Here is a 19,940-nt window from a genome sequence, read left to right on the forward strand (position 1 = left end):
TGGGAGCCACACTTTCAAAAGGCTATTTCTGGCCGGGCTGGCAACAGGACTGTGGAGCATGCTAGTATATGCACCTTAGGGCAAAATTCAGACATTCACACTGGTGGCAAGATGACGCACATCAACAGAACAGTAACTACAGATTGGAGGGAATCATTAAACCACTGAGCGACACATTTACAATTCCCCTTGGAAAATGTTAAATAAATGATTCATTCAACAAAACAAAAGAGTAGGAGTTAAATCAAGCTGCTAACACCGCACAACTGAACGATGATTTATTATCTTGATTTGGCCATAACAATTAACTACAAAAAAAATAAACTTTAGACACTGTTTAGACAATTTTGTATTGTAAAAGTTACACTATATAAATAAAATTGATTTGAATTGGGACAACAGGTGGATATCATGGGTGTCATTCCCCAAACTCACAAAAGCAATCAGTTTATCAGCCCACGTGTTGCCCATATGTACTGTATTATGCATGAAAAACAATGCATTTTTAGTTTATATTGTGCTCACATGATGCATATTCCAAATAAAGTGATGCAGTATTAAATCCATTTACCTCAATCTAACACAAATTAAGTATTTTTTTCAGCATGGGAGGAGTACTGGATATACTGGATGTAATGGGAAGTTAGAGGTGACATGGCAGCAACATCTGGCCATGATGAAAAACAATATGCATCAATTGTTCTGTGTTAAAATAAATGTTTGTAAGTAAAAAAGGGTTTGAAATAAATATCCTCATTCAGGCTTCAGGGTTTTTCAGGTCCGCACAAGTTACAGTATTTTATATAGTTCAAGAACTATGGACTTGAATCCCTCACCTCCTGGTTTTGCCTAAAACAAGTCGGAGCTGCCACTTTTAGGTCAGACATGTTTAATTTAACTCGACTGGAGTCCAATCTGTCCACTCTGGGGAAAACATGAACGTGGTGTTCTTCTCTGAAAGCGCAATCTGCAAACGTCAGTGGTGATGCAGAGCCTGTTCACAGTCTCCTAGTGTTTTCCCGGCAGCAGACTGCAGTACTGAGCAGAAAAAGCTCCGTATCACTAATGAGTGACTCGCTGTCGTGGCACAGAGCATAACACACTGTACTTCAAAGAAATATGGTGATAGACAGGGTCACAGTGACCTATCAGAGCAGCAGTAGTAATACAATACAACTGAGTAGAGACAGCACAGCTGTGACTGAACTGTAGTATCTCAAAAGACAGTATTCACTAAAAGTGTCTCATTCAAAGGTCGACGCAAGTTGGTATGCGACGCACCGGGCTTTCTATTAACTACAAAGTAAACCCATCCCCGCAATATTAAATGCTCGGAGAAAGTGCACCAGGGGTGTGGTGACGTAGCTTTAAGATTGAAAAGAACAACCCGGGCAGGCAGGAGGGGAGGTGGATGGGTCCAACAAACACAAGGCTTTCATCTGGGAAACGGCTGTTTGTGTCCCGTGCTTTAAGTTTCACTTTCACGCTACAATCAGCGGTTCGTTCACGTCCCCTGTTCACAACGTTCAGTGTCATTTTCACTGTACAAATGTAGTAGTTTTAAGCCTGACCATGTCGTTTTTTCCTAAACCTAACTATAGTGGTTTTATTGCCTGAACATAAGCAAGTGTTTTTGTTTACTTCACAACATTAAGCACGTGTTTACGGCGATGGAAAAGTGATGCCGAGGGCTTGGTAAGCACGTGTTTACTGCGACAGAAAAGAGTACACCGAGGGTTCTGACAAAGCGTCAGTATATGACGAGTTGGGATGAGAACACCTTGGAATAGTACATTCACCCAAATGTTCACAGTACAACATTCAAAAGTACCAGCAGGTTTGGATCTCATTGCTATGTAATAAAATCCTGTGCTTCTCTGTGAAACTCACACACATGGTGTCGTAAAGAGGAAGTGAGTTATTTATTTATTCATCTATATGTATGTTTATTTAACAGGAACAGGACAGAAAAACATTCTCCACGCTCTAGAGAAGCGTGCTGTTTAGTAAACTGTAGCAAATATGGAGAGTAAAGCACCACAAACTGCTGGTCAATCGATGAAAGACTGATCTTTGGCTCTTTAATGATTTCCTCACAGAGAGTTCAGGTGCTGGCTCATGTTTGTTATCTAATGTGCACTAGCATCCGCACACATTCACACACATCACATTGAAGATATGCATTAGCCAGCACCCTCACAGCCCTCTCTTTAACGTCTGCCAGCATCTGGGTTTATCAGCGTTTGAAAAAAATAAAAAGCACCCGCAGCATTCACTGTGTAGACTGAAGCATTGACTCTATCAGCCTCCACATCAGCACCTGGGGCTAGTGATAACCTTCTAAATTAGATAAGTATTTCACCAGTGCATTAGGCTCTATGAGGAGCATGGGGACGACAGCAGAAGCCGGCGACAGACCTAGAACCTGCGTAACGCTCTCAGCGGGGTGAATCGAGTGCCACTAGGTATGACGAGAATCTCTCTCACTTAATTAAACCTCCACGGTACGCTTGCAAGTGTGTGTTTGAGCAGACGAGTCATCTGAAGCTATTGAGATGCAGACAGCGGCACAGAGCCCCGATGGGGCCTCATTGTGCTGTTCAACTCTCGACCTGGCTGACCTAATGTCTCCGGTATCACACAATTAGTCTGACCACGGGCTAGATGAACAGAACTGGCTAAAACACCAGCACAGATATTCAAATTTAAAACTGAATGACCACAAATGTACACGGTCTGCTAAGTTTTTCTTATTGACAGAAGATAAGCAATAATATAGTAGATGTTTGTGTTCTTTGAAGTAAAATCAATGGGCAGGCCAAGACTGGCTTTAGCTCTGTCTCCTACAAACATCAGCAGCCTGATGAAGATAATTACAATTGCTATCATGTCTTTTTCAAATAAGAAAGTAGCAATAACAGTTCTGTTTTCAGCCTTTGCAGGTAAGGAGAACGGAGGATTTTTCAAAGGCTGTGTGAAAATGATTGATATGATTGATACTCCATCCAGCCATTTCTTCAAACTCGTTAGATCTATCATCTGTGCTGAACTTTTGCTATAAATGTGCATCACTAGAAACGCTAATGCATTCCCCTCCTCAGTGCCTGCCTTGCTCCTCTGTGGCCCTTGTCCACTAGCTATGACATCATCAATCATCACCTGCTGTTAAACAGATGGTGCCCCATTATTTACCCTGGACAGGTGGAGAAGTCTGCATTGCAAATATAAGGATTAGGGTATTTTAAACACACTTAGAATACAATTATATCCTCTTCAACCACAGCTAAACTTTTGCTTTTCCTGCCCTTCAAAGATCTGATCAGGATTTCGGGGTTGTAAGCTGCTTCCCTGCAGCATTCGAACCCTCAGCGGGGAGCTCCTGGCACACAAACATGCCTGGGGTTATAAAGCTGCCTCTCCCACATCTAAACCAATTCCATCTCCGCCTTCACCCACAGTAAACAACAGGTTAAAATAACCTCAGTGAAAAGTCTTAGCTATTAGACTGTGTGGAGACACAGCGGTGATATAATGTTGAAATGGCACGAAGTTGAACTGCTTTATCTCTGATCTAGCTGAACGGAAACACAGCATGCATCTTTTGACACAAAAGCAAACTACACAAACAGGAAGTATAAATAATTCCTCTAAGTCCTACCATCAGAGGACAGCATCCTCAGAGGTGTGTTTTTTGCAGATGAACAAAAGACTACAGTAAACAGAACCTCCTCAGACAGTTTCATTTCTTTCCAACTCAGCTTGTTTGATGCTTTGATGTTCTGTATACCAGTGGGCTGCAACTCTACTCACTCCTCTACACTACAGCCACCTGAGGTGAGTAACCTTGGATTTACACACCCTCTTCCTCTCCCAACTCCGTGCACTGATGATGAAGGGTGAAGGATGGAGCAATGAATCTGTCCCCCACACACCTACTCCAATCGCCATTTTAAGGTCCAGCCTCATTTGGCTCCCAGATAAATACGGTCCAGAGGAGCAGCAGCAATTTGCATTTAAAGGCTGTTCGTCTTACATGCCTCATGCCTGCAATTCTCTGAAAGGTACATTTGCATTTTGAATGCCTGAAAATGCTCAAAAGCTCAGAAGGGGAAACCAGGGAGCTAAAATATTTTGGATATATATTGGGTTATTGCTTGTAATTACAAAAAAAAAAACCCAGACACGTTATATTCAAATTCACAAAATTTGAGGAGAAAACAGGTCACATTTAGGACAAAATCTCCCTCGAGGCTGCACCACAGACATTAAGAACCCATCGCACTGATTTGGAGGCAGGTTGCAAGAGCGAGTAAACAAATGTGAGTGTTGTGATGCATCAAAAGGCAGTTCTTGGTTCAAATCCACTGGTCTTGCAAGGGCAGAGGGACTGAGAGCTACTCTAAGCTCAGATACACTGTTTGCTCTACTGCCCCCTGCTGGTCTGGTCCTGTACATGCCCTCATTCAACTTCAAAACAAAACAATAAAAACTTTTATTAGGGACAAAAGAGTAAGACTAACGCTATATTTTATGGGTTCCTTTTTTCCTTATAATCGTCTAAATATTTAATGAAAGTTTCCTTCCTGATAGAGGAAACAAATACAAAGGTCTGAGACTGTTATTTTAGTTTATTTAGATCATTGAGTTTTAAAAAAAAAGGATTTTACAAGAACTGCTACATTTAATATTCTTCACATGTGCTAATTGTGTGACTGACTAAAAGTCTCTTAGTTATCCTATCTTAGCATTTAATTGGAATTACTTAATTGCAAGTGTAGCAATTAAACACCGTCTCTATTTAACCTAAAAGGAAATTAAATAGTTCGTTCCAGAAAACTAAGTAGGAAATTTGTACTAAAATAAGAATTACTAAGAGAATAATGGATGTTCAACAGTAAATGACTAATGCAATGTAATTCAGGTATTTCAACATAATTACAGTATTGTGTAATTTTCAGCATGAGTCACCAGAAACAATTGTTTCTGGTGACTCATGCTGAAATTTTTTACAAGATACATGATATGTGACAGTCCACTCCTCCCAATGACCCTCACCCCAAGGTAACAAGATCAAGATGCTGTAATCTCAAACATCCCCACACACCACTCCTCCATTGACGTCTCAATTGAAGCTTAAAGTAGCCTTTCACATGCTTACACCTTGTTATCACGTTTGTCACCTCAGCTGTGATCCCCTGATCGACGGGCGACAAAGCTGTTGGCTTCGCTAATGAGTCCCACTGCTCATCAACCTGTGTGCTCCACTTTTTTTTCGTCTCCATATGGCTGAAAGCTCTTACAGCGTTGGTCAGGATTGTTCCGTGCCACATGACGCAGCTGCCAGGGGCTCACAATGAGGCTGCAGCAAGCTGTTGTGAATTGCTTCAGATCATTTTTATGACAATACAAGATGACGGTAAAATGGATGACGGGCACAACGTGGCGTGAAACAAAACAAAGCCGGATTCAAAACCAATATGCTGCATTTTGATTGTCTCAAACTCCCCTGGTCCCCCTGGAAGATTGTTTCGACTGTTACAGCAACAATGTCACACTCCAAAAATGCAGTACTCCATGACCACTGCTGCTCACATTAAGTAGAGGGGAGCGCAGAGCCGAAGCTTACATGCGGCGCTGAATGAGCTAGCTCCTTGGGACATAGAGGTTGTCTCTGTGAAAGATAACTGCACAGCATATCAAACCGTAACTATTAGGCCTCACATTCTCCAAAATGATCCACTTCACCTCAGGTTAGGAGGGGAGAGACAGAGAGAAAGATGGAGGAAGGTGTGCAGAGGAGCAGACTGCATTTTACAGCCGGTCTTTTGAAGTGATAAGCATGAAGTCAAAATCCTATCGCTCCCAGCTGGTCCGCACTCCAACCTTTACTTTTTCTTCATTTCCATCTCCCGCTGCTGCCATCTGAAACATATTCAGCTATTCCCCAAGCTCCTCTACATTTTCTCTCCCTCTCTCTCTCTCTACATTTCATCTTCATTGTCCACTGACTCTAAATTTACTCAGACCTCCTTCCAATCACCGCTCCAATCTCACTCCACCCTGTCAATGTTTGTGTGGTCAGCTCTGTCTGTGTGCAGATAGCTTTGAGCAAATGTCACCGTAAAGAGCGGCGTTTCCACATGAAATGGGACTGAAATCAGCTCTCAAAGAGGGAGCAGATGGCGATACTTTCCTGATGACATCTTTTGGCTTTCACAGCAATTCTCAACCGCTTGTTCCATCCCCTCCCTCTTTCATCACACTTGAGGCCCAACAACAAGTTCAACAACCTTTCCTTAAAGTAGAGAAACTTGTGAGCTGCTCCCTCTTTATCTCAGCCCCGAGTCAACAGTGTTATAGAGTGAAGTCGTTTCCAATAAACACACACAGGAATTACTCTTCATGCTAAAACTTTAACTGGTGCTTTAACTGCTCTGCTCCAAGCTCAAAACCAAGAAATGCATTACTCACATTTCGCAATAAAATTTCTAAGTGGTGATTACATATTAATTCCACTTAGATAAGCACGTTTGTATTGCACATTTCAGAGACATAAGCATCTATTTAGGGTTTGGGAGAGAGGGAGAAAAAGACATCAACCAGCTATTAACAAAGATATCAAATGTCCTCAGGAAAAGAGTGATTACATTTTTATGGAAGCAGCAACTTTTACATTTTCCTCATTCGTACAAAGTGCCCCTTTTCTGCAGCTAGAGTTTCAGCTGTTTGATCAGCGGCATAATTCAGCTCCCTGGGAGACCAACAGCGGTCTATACGTTTTGTATTCAGTCAGAGTGCTTTGAGTGGTCAACAGAGGCTACGCATCAGATCCTCTTCCACCAGCCACTAATACTCCATTGTCCTCGCTCAATTCTGTATCTTACTGCGTAGCAGTTTCAGCTTTCAATCATGTGGCTGGCTTCGTTTCCATGTGAATGTGTGTAAGTTGGATGACACACACAAACAGATTTACACGCTGTGAGCACGCTCAACAAGTTTGCTGCCAATCCAAGAGAAAAATCCTTTCCCCTTGCCCAGATCTGCACACTTCCTGGAGTCGGTGTGTGCAGCCTTAAACACAGCGGACTCTGTTCAGCGTCAACAACTGAGGATGACTGTCATCTCCGTCAAATCAAACCAACATACCATTTAAAAAAACACACAGACAAGTCTCGAGTATGCCCTTAAAGGCGACAGTTTGCCAACACTATCAGTTGTCACGATTGACTGCAGTGCTTTGAAGATATCGCTCAACATGCGCTGCTTTAACAGATTCGTAATGTGACGGCGCCGTCAGAGTGAAGAGACGAATGTGTCCAGACACTCCCCCCCGATCCAATAAACTGAGCTACTGCAACCCTGACCTCAACTTGTTTTGGTACACAACACTGAAACAAACAATGGACGTATGTGTAAGTAAAGCATTCCCGAACATTAGTGCTAATAAAAGCCGTGTGTGTGCGCGCTTCTCTGTGTCTGTGCCAAAAAAGCAATTATAGTCAATTTGAGTTTGTTAACCTTAAACGGGTTAATGGTTAAGAGATGCCCTCTGTTCCATGAAAACTTATTAAAAAGGAGTCCTTGTGGTGTGAAGTGAAACGATAAAAACAACGCTGATTAAAGTAGGTGATGGTGATGACTCATTCTCTCTGCCCGCGTGTCCCCCATGCTCCTCTTGTCTCAGTGGCCTGAGATTTTCGTGTTTCACATATAGCACCATCATAATCTATTAGCAACCCTGAGGGAGGCCACAGCCCTGCAAGAGGAACAAAAGTGTGTTCGTGCATGCAAGCATTCAAAAGACACGGCCTGATTGCTGTCATACCCCGGCAGCGTGACCTGAGGCGACGGATAACGGAGTAGCCACCCGCCTTCGTATGCATGTGTGGAAGGTGCCGTGGGTTCAAATAAACACATCAATCAAAATGACAGAGGACTGACAGCCTCTGCTCTTACAAATAGGCTTCACCTCGATTTCACAGAGAAGACATTTTTCTGAGTCAGGCGCACCTGCAAAAGCCTTTGAGATCAGGACATTGGTTTAGTTTGCGGATGGCACTGGTCCTCGGAGAGACCACTACCTGAATACTCATTGATGAAGCAAAGTGGGAAACCACAGCGCTCCTGCCACATAAGCCATCTGACAGCTCTGACAGAAGCAAAGCTGAGGCATGTTGGGGTTAACAGCAGGCTGTTTCTCCACATTCTGCCTCTGCTGCTTCGGTCCTGCCAATAGTACTCGTTTTGCTCCGTTTCTACGGCAACAACATACTCCTTTCTCCCTTCCTTCCTTCCTTCCTTCAAGTTGTTTACAACAGAGCGTAATTGTGCTCTCTTTCACCTTATCTTTTTATTCTCTCACCTGGACCCTGTCTGTGCTTGTTCAGTGTGCTCTACCTGTATTCAATTTCTCCTCTCGGTAGACAGAGGTGAATGTCAATGCCGGGCTGCAGTGCTCTGCTCTCTGCAGAGCTCAGTGAAAGCCTCATCAGGAGACCATGGTGCTAGTGCATTCAAGCAGCTGTGCCATCCACAGGCTGAGGAGGGATAAGATAAGCACCGTGAACACAATTTCTTGGGTTCAAAAGTGGCTTATGACCCGTGATATGACTCAATTATCTTTATCGGTTACTCTTTTGTCTTGAACTGGTCCAGATGTGCAATAAAGGCAAAATAAAAAAATCACTTTCCAGGGTCAAGAGGGAACATTTGCAATAGCAATTCATTTACATAAAAACCTCTATGTCTAAAAATGTCTAAGCACTGATCTAGAGACAGCAGATTTCATCTCTCTAAGCACGCATCATAAGATGAATCTTTGTTGAGACACTTGCTGTTCGCCTGCTGAAGATGGATCATAAGATTTCAAAATGTGCTCTGGGCTTTAAGCTGCAGACATTTCCAAGCAACAAACATCTGGTATTCTACTCTGCCCGTGGGAGCTCTTTGTGAATGCTGTCTTTCTTCTTTCTTTTCAACATAACAGAGAATAGATTCTCCCCCTCCCGTAAAGTACAATAGGAAAAAAGTAGCAGGTTTGTCCATTAGTTAGATGTTCTTGGAGAACAGTGGGGCTCTCACCTTTGATTTACAAACAAAGCTGATTGAGTTCTACTGATCTGTTCATCATTTGATTCAAAGATTAACATTTTTGAAGGAAAGATGTGGGATGAAAGCTTATTTGGCTCTTTAGCAGCTCTCCGATGACAATATTATACAACTGATCTCACACGGTTACAAAATGTAGTTAGCGATTGACACAGATGCAGATCAGCGCAGCACAGGTGGGCAACAAATATCCCTGAGAATCATCATTTGGAGGGAAAAAAGACAATTTTCACAACTAATTAAAGTTGTAAATGATGTATTGCCTACATAAAACGAGGACTGTTTCCTATCCTGATCCAGATCATTTCTTATTATCTTCCAATAACACATTCTTATTTGATTTCAATAATTTTTTTATATCACACAGCTGCACCGTGCACACTTAAAAGGGATCAAAAGCAATTCCGCTTATTGAAGACGTGCTTCAAAAGTGAATGAAAAAATGTTGTGCAGCTTTTAAAGCTTTGATGGTTTCATTTTCTGAAACAGCACAAAGCAATTCAAATGTCATGGCCGTCACTAATATGAAAACCAAAAGCACAGAACATCCTACACATTTGGAAGAATAGTCATTATTCTGCAATGCAGTGTTTTTGTCTTACTGACCTGTGAAAACTTTCTTTCTTCTTAGGTACCTTTTTATCATACTGGTTTTGTTTAAAGTAACTCTTGAAACCACTTCTCTAAACACTGGTAGTGCAAATATTACAAGGGGCCATTGGACTGCTTTCATTTTCCATTTTAAAATAGTTTTAGCTGCACCTTAACTTTTGAAAACATGTGCTTTGCTGACACAAGATGTGAATAATCTCCACCTATGACACTCATTTGGCAGCCAAACAGACACCCTGCAATGTGATAATTTACTCAAAGGATGGGAATTACATACGGCTAAATTTAACTGACCTCTTTTAATTCAAATATGTCTAAATCAGGTCTTATTCCAGTCTCTCTGACTGACCCTGGACATGCCAATTATAGCCTCCATTCTTTGGCTCTCCTGTCTACAGTATAAACAACCAGAGTAAATCGGTCCTGTTTTGTTCCATCCGGAGAAAAAGTCCTCAAAGTCTAAATCAAAGGTAATGACTGGTTACTCCAATGTGCCATTTAAGGCTCTCAGTAAAGTGGTGCAAGGACACAGTCAAGCCATTCTGGTCATACACAAAAAGCTGATGCAGAAACAACAGCTCGAGTCTCATTTAAATAGTCTTGGCCATCATTTCCTATCCAACATTGTACTCAATACCTTAATTGTTGAGATCTGGGAACATGGGGAAATAAGTCAGATAAGCCAAACTTACTTGCTGGAAAACAAAAGTGAATGGTAAAAGAATGGTCTTCCATCAACCAACTCTCTGCTTCAACTTTGACCTGCCCTACTTACTATAGTTGTGCATTCAAACCATTTTCCTGTGTTATACTAAGGAATTATATCAAACATTGTAGGGGGGGCGCTCATTCTTAGCTTGTTTACAACCTGTCTGAACACCCGACCACTGGTTTCTTGGCCCGTCAGACTTTGTTTTACTGATGTTGCCGTGTTTCCAGAATTGAAGAGTAACTTTGGTGAACGTATTGCTATCATAACCGATAGAAATGATGAATAAAACTCTGAAAATAAGACCCGAGTTGTAATAAACCGGATTTATCCTTTAACCAGCCACATTCACGGCTCTGTGAGACACAGCGGTGCTTTGGGCTAAATGCTAATGTCAGCATGTTAACATACTGATGTTAAACTGGTATAATTTGTACCATGTTCACCATCTCTAGCTCAGCGTTTTAGCATGTTAACATTTTCTAATTGCTAATCAGTGAACACAAGTACAGCTGAGGCTGATAGGAATGTCATTAGTTTTGCAGGTTTTTGGTCATAAAACAAAGTATTGGACAAAAATTCAATTGACCTAATGATGGCGCTAGATGAAATCTGGATCACCAAAGTCACTAGGATCGACAAACCGACATTGCCATACCTAGAGGCCTGCTTCTAACATGGCTAAAAACTTCTTCCTCATACACAGGTAAGGTGATTGTCTAAAATGCTGCTGCTTTTCACAACAAAAGAATACACTAGCACGGGTTGACTGGAGGTGGTGATCCCACTGTGTGTGCGCCCTATAGCTCATGGCAGCAGAATTACAGTGTAAGCAGTCACGGCATTTTATACAGACGAGACGAAAAGGTCTGTAATTGAGTCAACATCTGCAGCCGTTGGGCATCTGCCTCCCCAGACAGCAACAAGGAGGAGTTCACAGTGTGGCCACACTAGTGAATCCATAGGCGGAGAGATTAACTGCGCTAATCTTCCACTGGATAACACCATGAGAGGATGATGGAGGAGGATGAAAAAGAGGAGGTGGTGGGAGCAGGGAGTGGAGGAGAAGTTGGAGAAAGACATTTAGGGAGCTGGGGATTGGACAAAAATAAGATGCAGTCTCATTGTAAGAGATTCTGGTGTGTATTTGTGCCTGAAAGTCCTCCTCCTTCAAATGAAAACAATTGTGAATCTCATTATCATATCTTACTGGAAAGCGTCTGACTGCCCACTATCTTTCACTTAATGCACTAGAGACCACATACTGGTAACCACAATGGAGTGTGACAGAGCTATGAGTCCTGTCAGACTCATTATACAACTGGGGTGTATGGCAGCATATGAATAGCATACATCAGGCAGCCATTGTGCGTCAGACTCCACAGAACCAGGCGACAGGCTGCGGTGAGGGGAACGTGTGCAGTGTCTCCTCGGGATGATGAATATGGCTGCCGTGGGAGAGCTCAGAGAGCCTCCACCATTGATCTGACTGGCAGTGGCTGAATGTTCAGGGCCATGTGAGTCACAGGAGTCAAATCAGCATGTCACAGTCTCAATTAAGCGGTGTCCTCAGACACCCCGCAGAGACACACCTTCCAGTTAACAGTAGTGCGACAGAAGCACAGAGCAAAGACTAAGGCAGCAGCGTCTGAAAGAGGAGAGAGGACCGGCAGATGTGGCCTCTCACGTGGTGATTTCATTTCTCCCTCCTGGAAATAACTTCATCTGTGTTTTGTTTTTTTTGTTCATCTCTGTCTGTCTGCATGTCTGCCTCTGGTTATCTGCTGGCTCTTCACACGTGTCTCTGTGCACTATAACCACAGTCGCTCCGACAACAGAGCTATTCAAAATCGGAGAAATGGTAACTGTGTGCAAAGAATTAAATTGATTCCTTTAAATTCATTCTGGCAAAATTGGTGCCTTTCACAGCAGCAGAGAGTTTTTTTTGTGTTCAAGTGCACTTTCTGTTCCTGCAGTGTGTGACAGGCTGAACAAATGTCTGTAGGTTAGTGACTATACATCTGTCGGATTAGGTTATACAAAAGCCCACATAAAATGTAAATCATGAGATTATCATTTGAAAATGTGTTTTACCTCAAAGAACATCGGAAAGCAGCTTGCTGAGTCTTCTTATTTAAAGTGTTAATTTTGAGCTGTGGAAAGTGTGTCTATAAGTGTGTGGGTGGAGGTAGCGAAGGGCGATGGGGCAGGGGTTAATTAGAAGACACCCGTCTCCTCTGAATGTCTCTCCAACTGCTAATAGCTGCTGTTCTGGAACCAAGAGCTGAAATACACACAGTGCCCCCTCACCCTGGAGACAAAGCAAACTCTCCTTCGACTATCATCCAACATTATGCCATGACGAGGAGAATATAGAGCAGGTAAGGGGACTGTAATTATTTCCTGCCATGCCTCTCAGAAGTCTATTTTCTGCTGCTATGGGTCAATTGTAATCGCATATATAAAACTTATACAGTTTCACAGCTCCCACAAGAAAGTAAAATAACCCCTGGAGCCATCACAGGGGCTAATGATATGAGAGAAGGTGATACAAAGTCCTTCCTTACAACATTCAAGGCCCTCAAAGGCCCGGCCGTCATGTCGGCGCTTCCACATTTAATTATGTTTTTTAGCACTTCAACCTCAAGTGGCTCAGCGCAGCCAGGTCCTCCAGGGGACTCGTGCAAGTCCTGCACAGACGGGCTGACTAACAACACCAGCTGCTGGCATGAGGGTGTATTTGTGTGTACCTGCACATCTTGGCATGTGTGTTTCCTGAAAGAGAGGCTTAGATAATGAGTCAGAGAGTCAAGAGGCAGAAAAATAACAGCAGCAGGTTAATGGGCTGCTGTAAATATACTGTGGATCCTGCAGGTCAGTGCTAAAAGTCGATTAATCAAATAGTCGGCCGTTTTTCAATCAAAAATGGCAAACGTTTAGCGGTTTCAGCTTCTAAAATGTGAGAATTTGCTGCTTTTCTCTGTTATACATCATTGTAAATTGAATATTTGGGGGTTTTGGAGTCTTGGTCACACAAAACAAGCAATGTGCAGATCTAACTTTGAACTTTGGGAACTTGTGATGGACATTTTTACTATGTTTTGACATTAAATGGACTAAAAAGATCGAATCTCTAATCTGCTAATGAAATTGATCAAAACAAGTACTGCCTACTACCAGTACACAGAAGCACCACAGAAAAAAAAAACATTTGACCTTTAACTTTCTGCACTTCTCAGTCAGTAATGACTTTGTAATTACTGTATATCAGCAGCAAAAGACGGGATGTTTGAAGAGTTTGTGAAATCTTTCTGAATTCCACGAGCGGCATATGCAAAGTAGGTTAGTTTGCTGACACACAACATTCATACCTTTATGAAAACATCTGCCAGAATAGAGAGAAGCCCATTTTGCCTAAGTGTTATCTTCTCTCTCCAGCTTCTGCTTTGTAGACAGGCCAGGGGAACCTGTTTGGCCTCAGAACATCTACACCAGGATGACTGTATGTGTGTGTTTATATGAAGGTGTGTGAGAAAGACAGAAAATATCTGCACACGTTTACATTTGTGTAACCTGAATATTAACTGGATTAACACTGGATAATTTGTGTATGTAGCGTACGTGTGCCAGTGAAAAAACAGAATCTTTTGCATTTGCACCTTTTAAAGTCTGCAAAATAAACCAAATCACATGTTGCTTCCAACTAGAAGTGGCCACCTTAAGTTTATTCCTTATGTACTCGAGTCACACATGTAAACACTCCTTTTCACGATAATTCAGCATTTCATGCCTAGTTTACTCAGCCCCCTAGGCCTTCTGGGTGATTATCATGGCATTTCCATTTTCAAGCCCCTAGGCACGGCAATCTGGAAGGGAATGATTTGGACAGTTTAGATCCACCAAATGTTTGGAAAAGGTTTCTCTGCCTCAAGGCTGAGAAACATATTTTCAAATATTTTTCAAACACATTTAATCAAACAGTATTTCTTTGGAAAATATTTTAGAGATTAAGTAATGCTGGGTGGAGTAAATAGGCTACACTGCTATCTGCCATCTCAGCCAAAATGCTTCAACTGCACCAAAAGTGCAAGAACACTGGTTCAAGTGAACGAGTTTTGTCACTATACTAGAAGTGCTTAGTTGAATCAGCAAATACAGACACATTAGACAGTGCCCCGTCTAGCCTGGAGGCTGTGTTGAAAGTTTTCGCGTTGGTGGTCAATGTTTGATGGAGCTAAGCTTTGTGGAGACCAAGAGGAGCTCTGCGGTGGCGGCTGTTATCAAACCGCCAAACATCAGAGACACGGCTGGTCTTCACCGTCCTTGGACTCCGACATGCGCTCATTGAAGGACAAAGCTTCCAGCGCTCCCTGTGCTTTCATAAAAAATACATGCAGCATCAAAAGGGCGGTTATCAAGTATCACAGTGTTGAGTGCGTGCACAGTCAGAGATATACTGCTAAATATAATACTAGCGAGTATGAGCGAGGTCATGCACGTTGGTGTGAATACATGTGTTAATGTGAAAATGAAAGCTACAGCTGTGTCCAATGAAGCTTTGATACATTTCTCAGCTCTGCTGGATGTACAGTAATCACATGCTGATCATGTAAATGACTTTATTTACAGTAAAAACACCGCCAAGTGACATTGCTGATGGGGTTAAAGATGTATGATAATCAACAAACAACGGAAGCTCAGTATGCATTTCCCAGATATACCACAAAAGCCAACCAGCCTGCCAACCTGTGCCAGAGCTTACTTTGTTGTCAACTCGTGCATAATAATCCATTCGCTGCTCGCCTTATCAAAAACCCCAGACTCAAATATATCAGACCGTATTATCTGCCAAAGCTGAGAACAGTCAAGGAACTTTTCTTTTTTCCCCCCGCATAATAAAACTCTTGCTCTCCAAGTCGTTTCACGCTGTTTTAAGAATAACTCTTAAAACTCAATTTATCTACCCAAACAGCAGATCTCAAGTGGAGGACCCACAGTGCACTGACAAATTGCCCACAAGCACATACCCAAAGAGGATTGCGAAGAAGACAAATGAACTTGAGTGGAGCTGGAGGAGAGAGGCCAGTGAGGGGCCAGCAACAGTTAAAGATGTGTTGCTCTCTAAAGGAGCAGCTGACCAACTCTGAATTCTAAGTAGAGGAAAGTTCTGCTTTTTTTCTTGAGGCGCTAAAAGACCAGTTGTGTTGTCTAAGAGGGCCAGATGGGCTTGTGCTCTGTGACTAAATTCTGGGCATACACGCACATACACACACACAAACACCTCCAGGACTTTCGAGCTAATCAGCATTCAAAGTAAACACTCTCACTCACTCTTTCCTCTTTTTCTACACTCTGTTTCTCCTTTCTCTACTCTGCTGATGGTTCCACAGGGAGGACGGGAGTCGCTGCCATTTATCCACTTATTCCTCAGGGGGAAATAGGAGGCTCAGCCAGCAGGAGACAGACAGAGGGAGAGAGTGATGCTGAGCAGAGAGATGCCAGGTTGGATCTTTACACTGTTAGCAAACATGGCGGCAGGGAAACCAAATGCCCCCCAGACATTACACAGCTTACTGTTTCACTTTTATTCTCCAGCAGACTAAGGTAACCTTGCTGCGACTGCTCTCAAAGTTTAAACCATTTAATCCTATTACACATGCATTCTACAAAAAGGTGTCTCAGCTACACAAACTCGCACCTTTATTTGACTTAGCGGGAAATGAGACCAGCTCGGAGTGAACCCCAGTTCACTTTCACTTCTGCAATGACAATGCATTATTTTGAGTTTCATAGTGAACACAGATTAGAAGAGCTAATGAATCCTCAGCGAGGTGTGTGTGTGTGTGTGTAATGTAAAAATACACGTCGGCGCCAGTTCACAGCTTGTTTGTACTATCACTTCTACAACACAAGAGGCTGAGACGCAGCACCATATGCAGCACGAAGCAGCCTCTTAAGAACACCTGCGCTGCTGCACTTAGCGCCCAGGGTCTATTGTGAGCTGATAAGGCCGAGGAGAAAGGGCAGGCCACGGACATATTGTCTTAGCACCTCGCTTTGTTCCACAGCTCAGAAAAAGCAACTGCACTCTGAGAGCACTTCACTGTGGTGTTTGATGCTGCTGGAGTACAGAGACAGAGAGGGGGGGAGAAAGTAAAGATTGATGGGCTGCATGTGAGACTGAGAACTGATTTGGTCATGAACGCACACCTGCCTTTCTTTGACAAATCAAAAGTGATAACAACCTCAGACATACAAAAAAATCAGATAATTCGTAATGACGTCTAGATGTGAGAGGGGTTAAGGACTTCTGGGAGAATTCTTTGGATTCTGAGAAACGTCAGAATTCAAAGAACAAAGTCAAAATTCTCAAATCAGAAATCTGTGATAGACTCGGATGAACTTCTCAGATGTGGCACTAACCCTCTTCTGTATAAATAGTGGCCTCATAGATTGCTTGATGCCTTTATTTTGGAAAGATTTTTATGACTATCCTTCAAAGCAGCAGAGATAATGAATAAAAGTCCTCTCAGTTGGGGATTTTATTGATTCGTTTTGTAAATTTGGAGTAGAAACGATTTACAAAACCAATAAAGATTCCAAATCCTGTATTTGATCCGCTACTTAACTGCAAAACCAGGCAGTTTCAGACACAAATGGAAAAGCAGACCGAACTCTGACCAGCCTCATTAGATGCAAAACCTCTGCTCAACCCATAGGCAGCATAGAAATAATTTATTTGTGAGAGAAACGTTGTAATGCAGATTGACACCCCTGGCATTAGAAAATTAACTTTCTGATTGTTCTCTGGTAAATGACTACAAGATAGCTCTGGTAACTTTCTCCACCCGCCAACCCTCTTTAACTTTTGTCATTTAGAATTAAAACCTATTTGCTTTTGTCTTTATCTAGTTGACATTTCCGCCAATATGTCTGCATTCAGTAGGTTCTTGTAGTTTTTTCTATGAAACAAAGAGTTGTTTTTTAAAGTTACAAATTTCACACTGTCAAACCTAGTTTAAAAACAATGACACAATAAACCAAAAAGGAACAGACAAGATAATAAAGTTTTTAAGGCATCTGGCAAAAATGTTCTTCCAGTGGGTGTGTGAGTGACAGTAAGCAGAGCATAACTTAATGTGGCGCTGATATGAAAGCATTCAACTCTGTCACTCGCAACAATGATAAAACAAAAACTGTCACAAGACCAAATTGAGGTTTTGTTTGCTGTAGTAAAAACTGAGGGAACTATTTTTCAATGTGTATAAAAATGAATGATAGCCTATGACTTCTGTTTCTGGAGGGAAGAAAAACAGGCCATCAGTATTAAATGTATGCAAACACTCTCATGAGTGTATTTTCGTTATTCCTGGCAGCCTATATGCACACTTCAAGATAATGGAGAACAACAAAAAACATCCTCAGTCCATTCCCTACAGAACGACACATAGAAGTGTTTCATGATCTGAACAGAAACTCAGTTGTGAAATCAAGCTTTTTCCAACTGCGGCTTTTATCCAGGGTTAAGTCCTTTTTATCACCACACGTCTTGACTATTGTAATGTACTTTACGTTGGTGTTAGCCAAGCCTCTTTGTCTCGCCTGCAGCTTGTTCACAACGCGGCAGCTCGTCTTTTAACTGGCACACATAAACTATGCACATCTACCCCATTTCTGGCTTTTCTTCACTGGCTCCCTGTGCGTTTAAGGATTGATTTTAATGGGCAAGCTCCAACTTAATTCTCAGACCTTTAAAAACAACATCTTTTATCAAGGACACTCAGATCCACTGACCAATTGCTTTTGACTGTCCCTAGGTCAAAGTTAAAGGTCAGGGGTGACCGAGCCTTTTCAGCTGCAGCTCCAAAGCTCTGGGACGGTCTGCCTCCACATGTTCGGCTGTCCCCCACACTGCCTGCTTTTAAATCAAACCTCAAAACGCACTTCTATTTCTTGGCTTTTGGCTCGACATGAGTTGCCTTTTTCCTTTCCTATTGGGCTTCAAGCTTTTATTATTTTAATGTTCTGTTAGTTTTAAATTGGTCTTAGTGTTTTATTATGTTGTTTTTATGTTTTTTATATATAATTGTACAGCACCTGAAATCAGTTGAAAGTCACTGCTGAAAAATGTATCTGCTTTAAGATGTGACAACGTGATGGTTAAGGTTTGGTTAGGTTCAGGCACGAACGCGTCCTGGTTAGAATTAGGTCAACATAATGGTTTGGGTCAAAATGACTTCTTCCTGAATGTTAGGGGACTTTTGTAGTCATGGCTACAATAATAACAATGTGGTTAAGGTTTGGAAATGACTACACTCATGGTTAAAAGAAACTAATGTTGAGTGTCAATGAGAAACAGGAAACAAGTGCAATGTTTTCTTGAGCCATCCATCCACCCCGACCTCCTCCGTCTGCGAACTTTGTTGCTCTATATCAATGTCACCCTACTTCCTCTTTGCTCCCGATGGACAAGACTCAGCTACTAGAACAGTCACTTGAAGCTAAACGAATGTCTTGTTTGGCCATTTGCTGAAATTACTGGGGCTCTATTTTTTACTTGGTAAAACAAACTCGACCTTTTCAATATTACTCCTCTGTCTCTCTCCACTCTACTGGACTTGTTTGTGCAGTAAATTAGTCTGCACGTCAGTTTGCAGAGCTTAGATCAGAATCCCCTCTTTGCTGTTGTAGAATATCTCTATAATGGGATGAAACCACCCCATAATCCTCAGCTGTGTCCCCAGCCTTTTAACTCTTCACATACCTGCTTGTCCTTGTCTTTGTCCTTCGCTTTCCCACTGCCTGACACCCGCGATGAGGTGACATCCCGGGGGATGACGGAGATTTGGTGCAGTGGCATGTTCATCCCAGCAGAGCCAACCAGGGTCGCTCACACACACACTTCCTGTCCTGCTGCCAGAGCAAAGGGCATGATGGTCTGAACTGCAACACCTTCCCTGCGCTGCCCTACAGAGGACACACAGAGGACAGAGAGAGATTAGCTACGAGATCATACAAATCACATTCAAATAAGAAAACATACTATATACAGTATATACTGTAAATATCACTGCTTCTGGAGAAAGTCCACAATAACAAACAACAAATGAAAGTCATGAAAGTTGCACAGCTGCATCACATTACATATAAATAGACTGTATTAGTTTTATTTCTTACATTTTCTGCTGTATTTGTGTATAAATAGTGAAACATTATTTCTTACAGTTGTGAACTGTTCTATTATAATATATTTTGAGTGATTATCACTAGGAATGCACCAATACCGGATCGGATATCGGGCCGAAACTGACTCCAATAGCTGGATCGGGTATTGGTGACGATCGGGTCCATCAATTCAATTCTATGTTTATATACTATATACATTATATACTGGAGTTTGAATTCCTGTTTAAGGAAGCAATTTGTTGCTGCATTAAAAAGGTTTACACCTGAATTGTAATTCCTGATTTTTAAGATTTTTTTTGCTGGTGTCAGCATACCAGCTGTTTGC

The 19,940-nt window shown here is 42.1% G+C and overlaps 1 protein-coding gene across 2 annotated transcripts in view; it reads right to left on the minus strand.

Moving 5' to 3' along the window:
- The window catches only part of march8 (membrane-associated ring finger (C3HC4) 8), an 84,639-nt gene that overhangs the window by 41,178 nt on the left and 23,521 nt on the right, over positions 1-19,940 (minus strand). For both annotated transcript variants that reach the window (XM_037783269.1, XM_037783268.1), the window contains exon 2: positions 19,194-19,396. In XM_037783269.1, coding sequence (XP_037639197.1) covers positions 19,194-19,295 — 102 coding nt within the window. In that variant the 5' untranslated portion in view covers positions 19,296-19,396. The remainder of the gene's footprint in view (positions 1-19,193; positions 19,397-19,940) is intronic.

This window comes from Sebastes umbrosus, chromosome 10, assembly GCF_015220745.1.
Source record: "Sebastes umbrosus isolate fSebUmb1 chromosome 10, fSebUmb1.pri, whole genome shotgun sequence".
In the NCBI taxonomy this organism is placed as follows: domain Eukaryota; kingdom Metazoa; phylum Chordata; class Actinopteri; order Perciformes; family Sebastidae; genus Sebastes; species Sebastes umbrosus.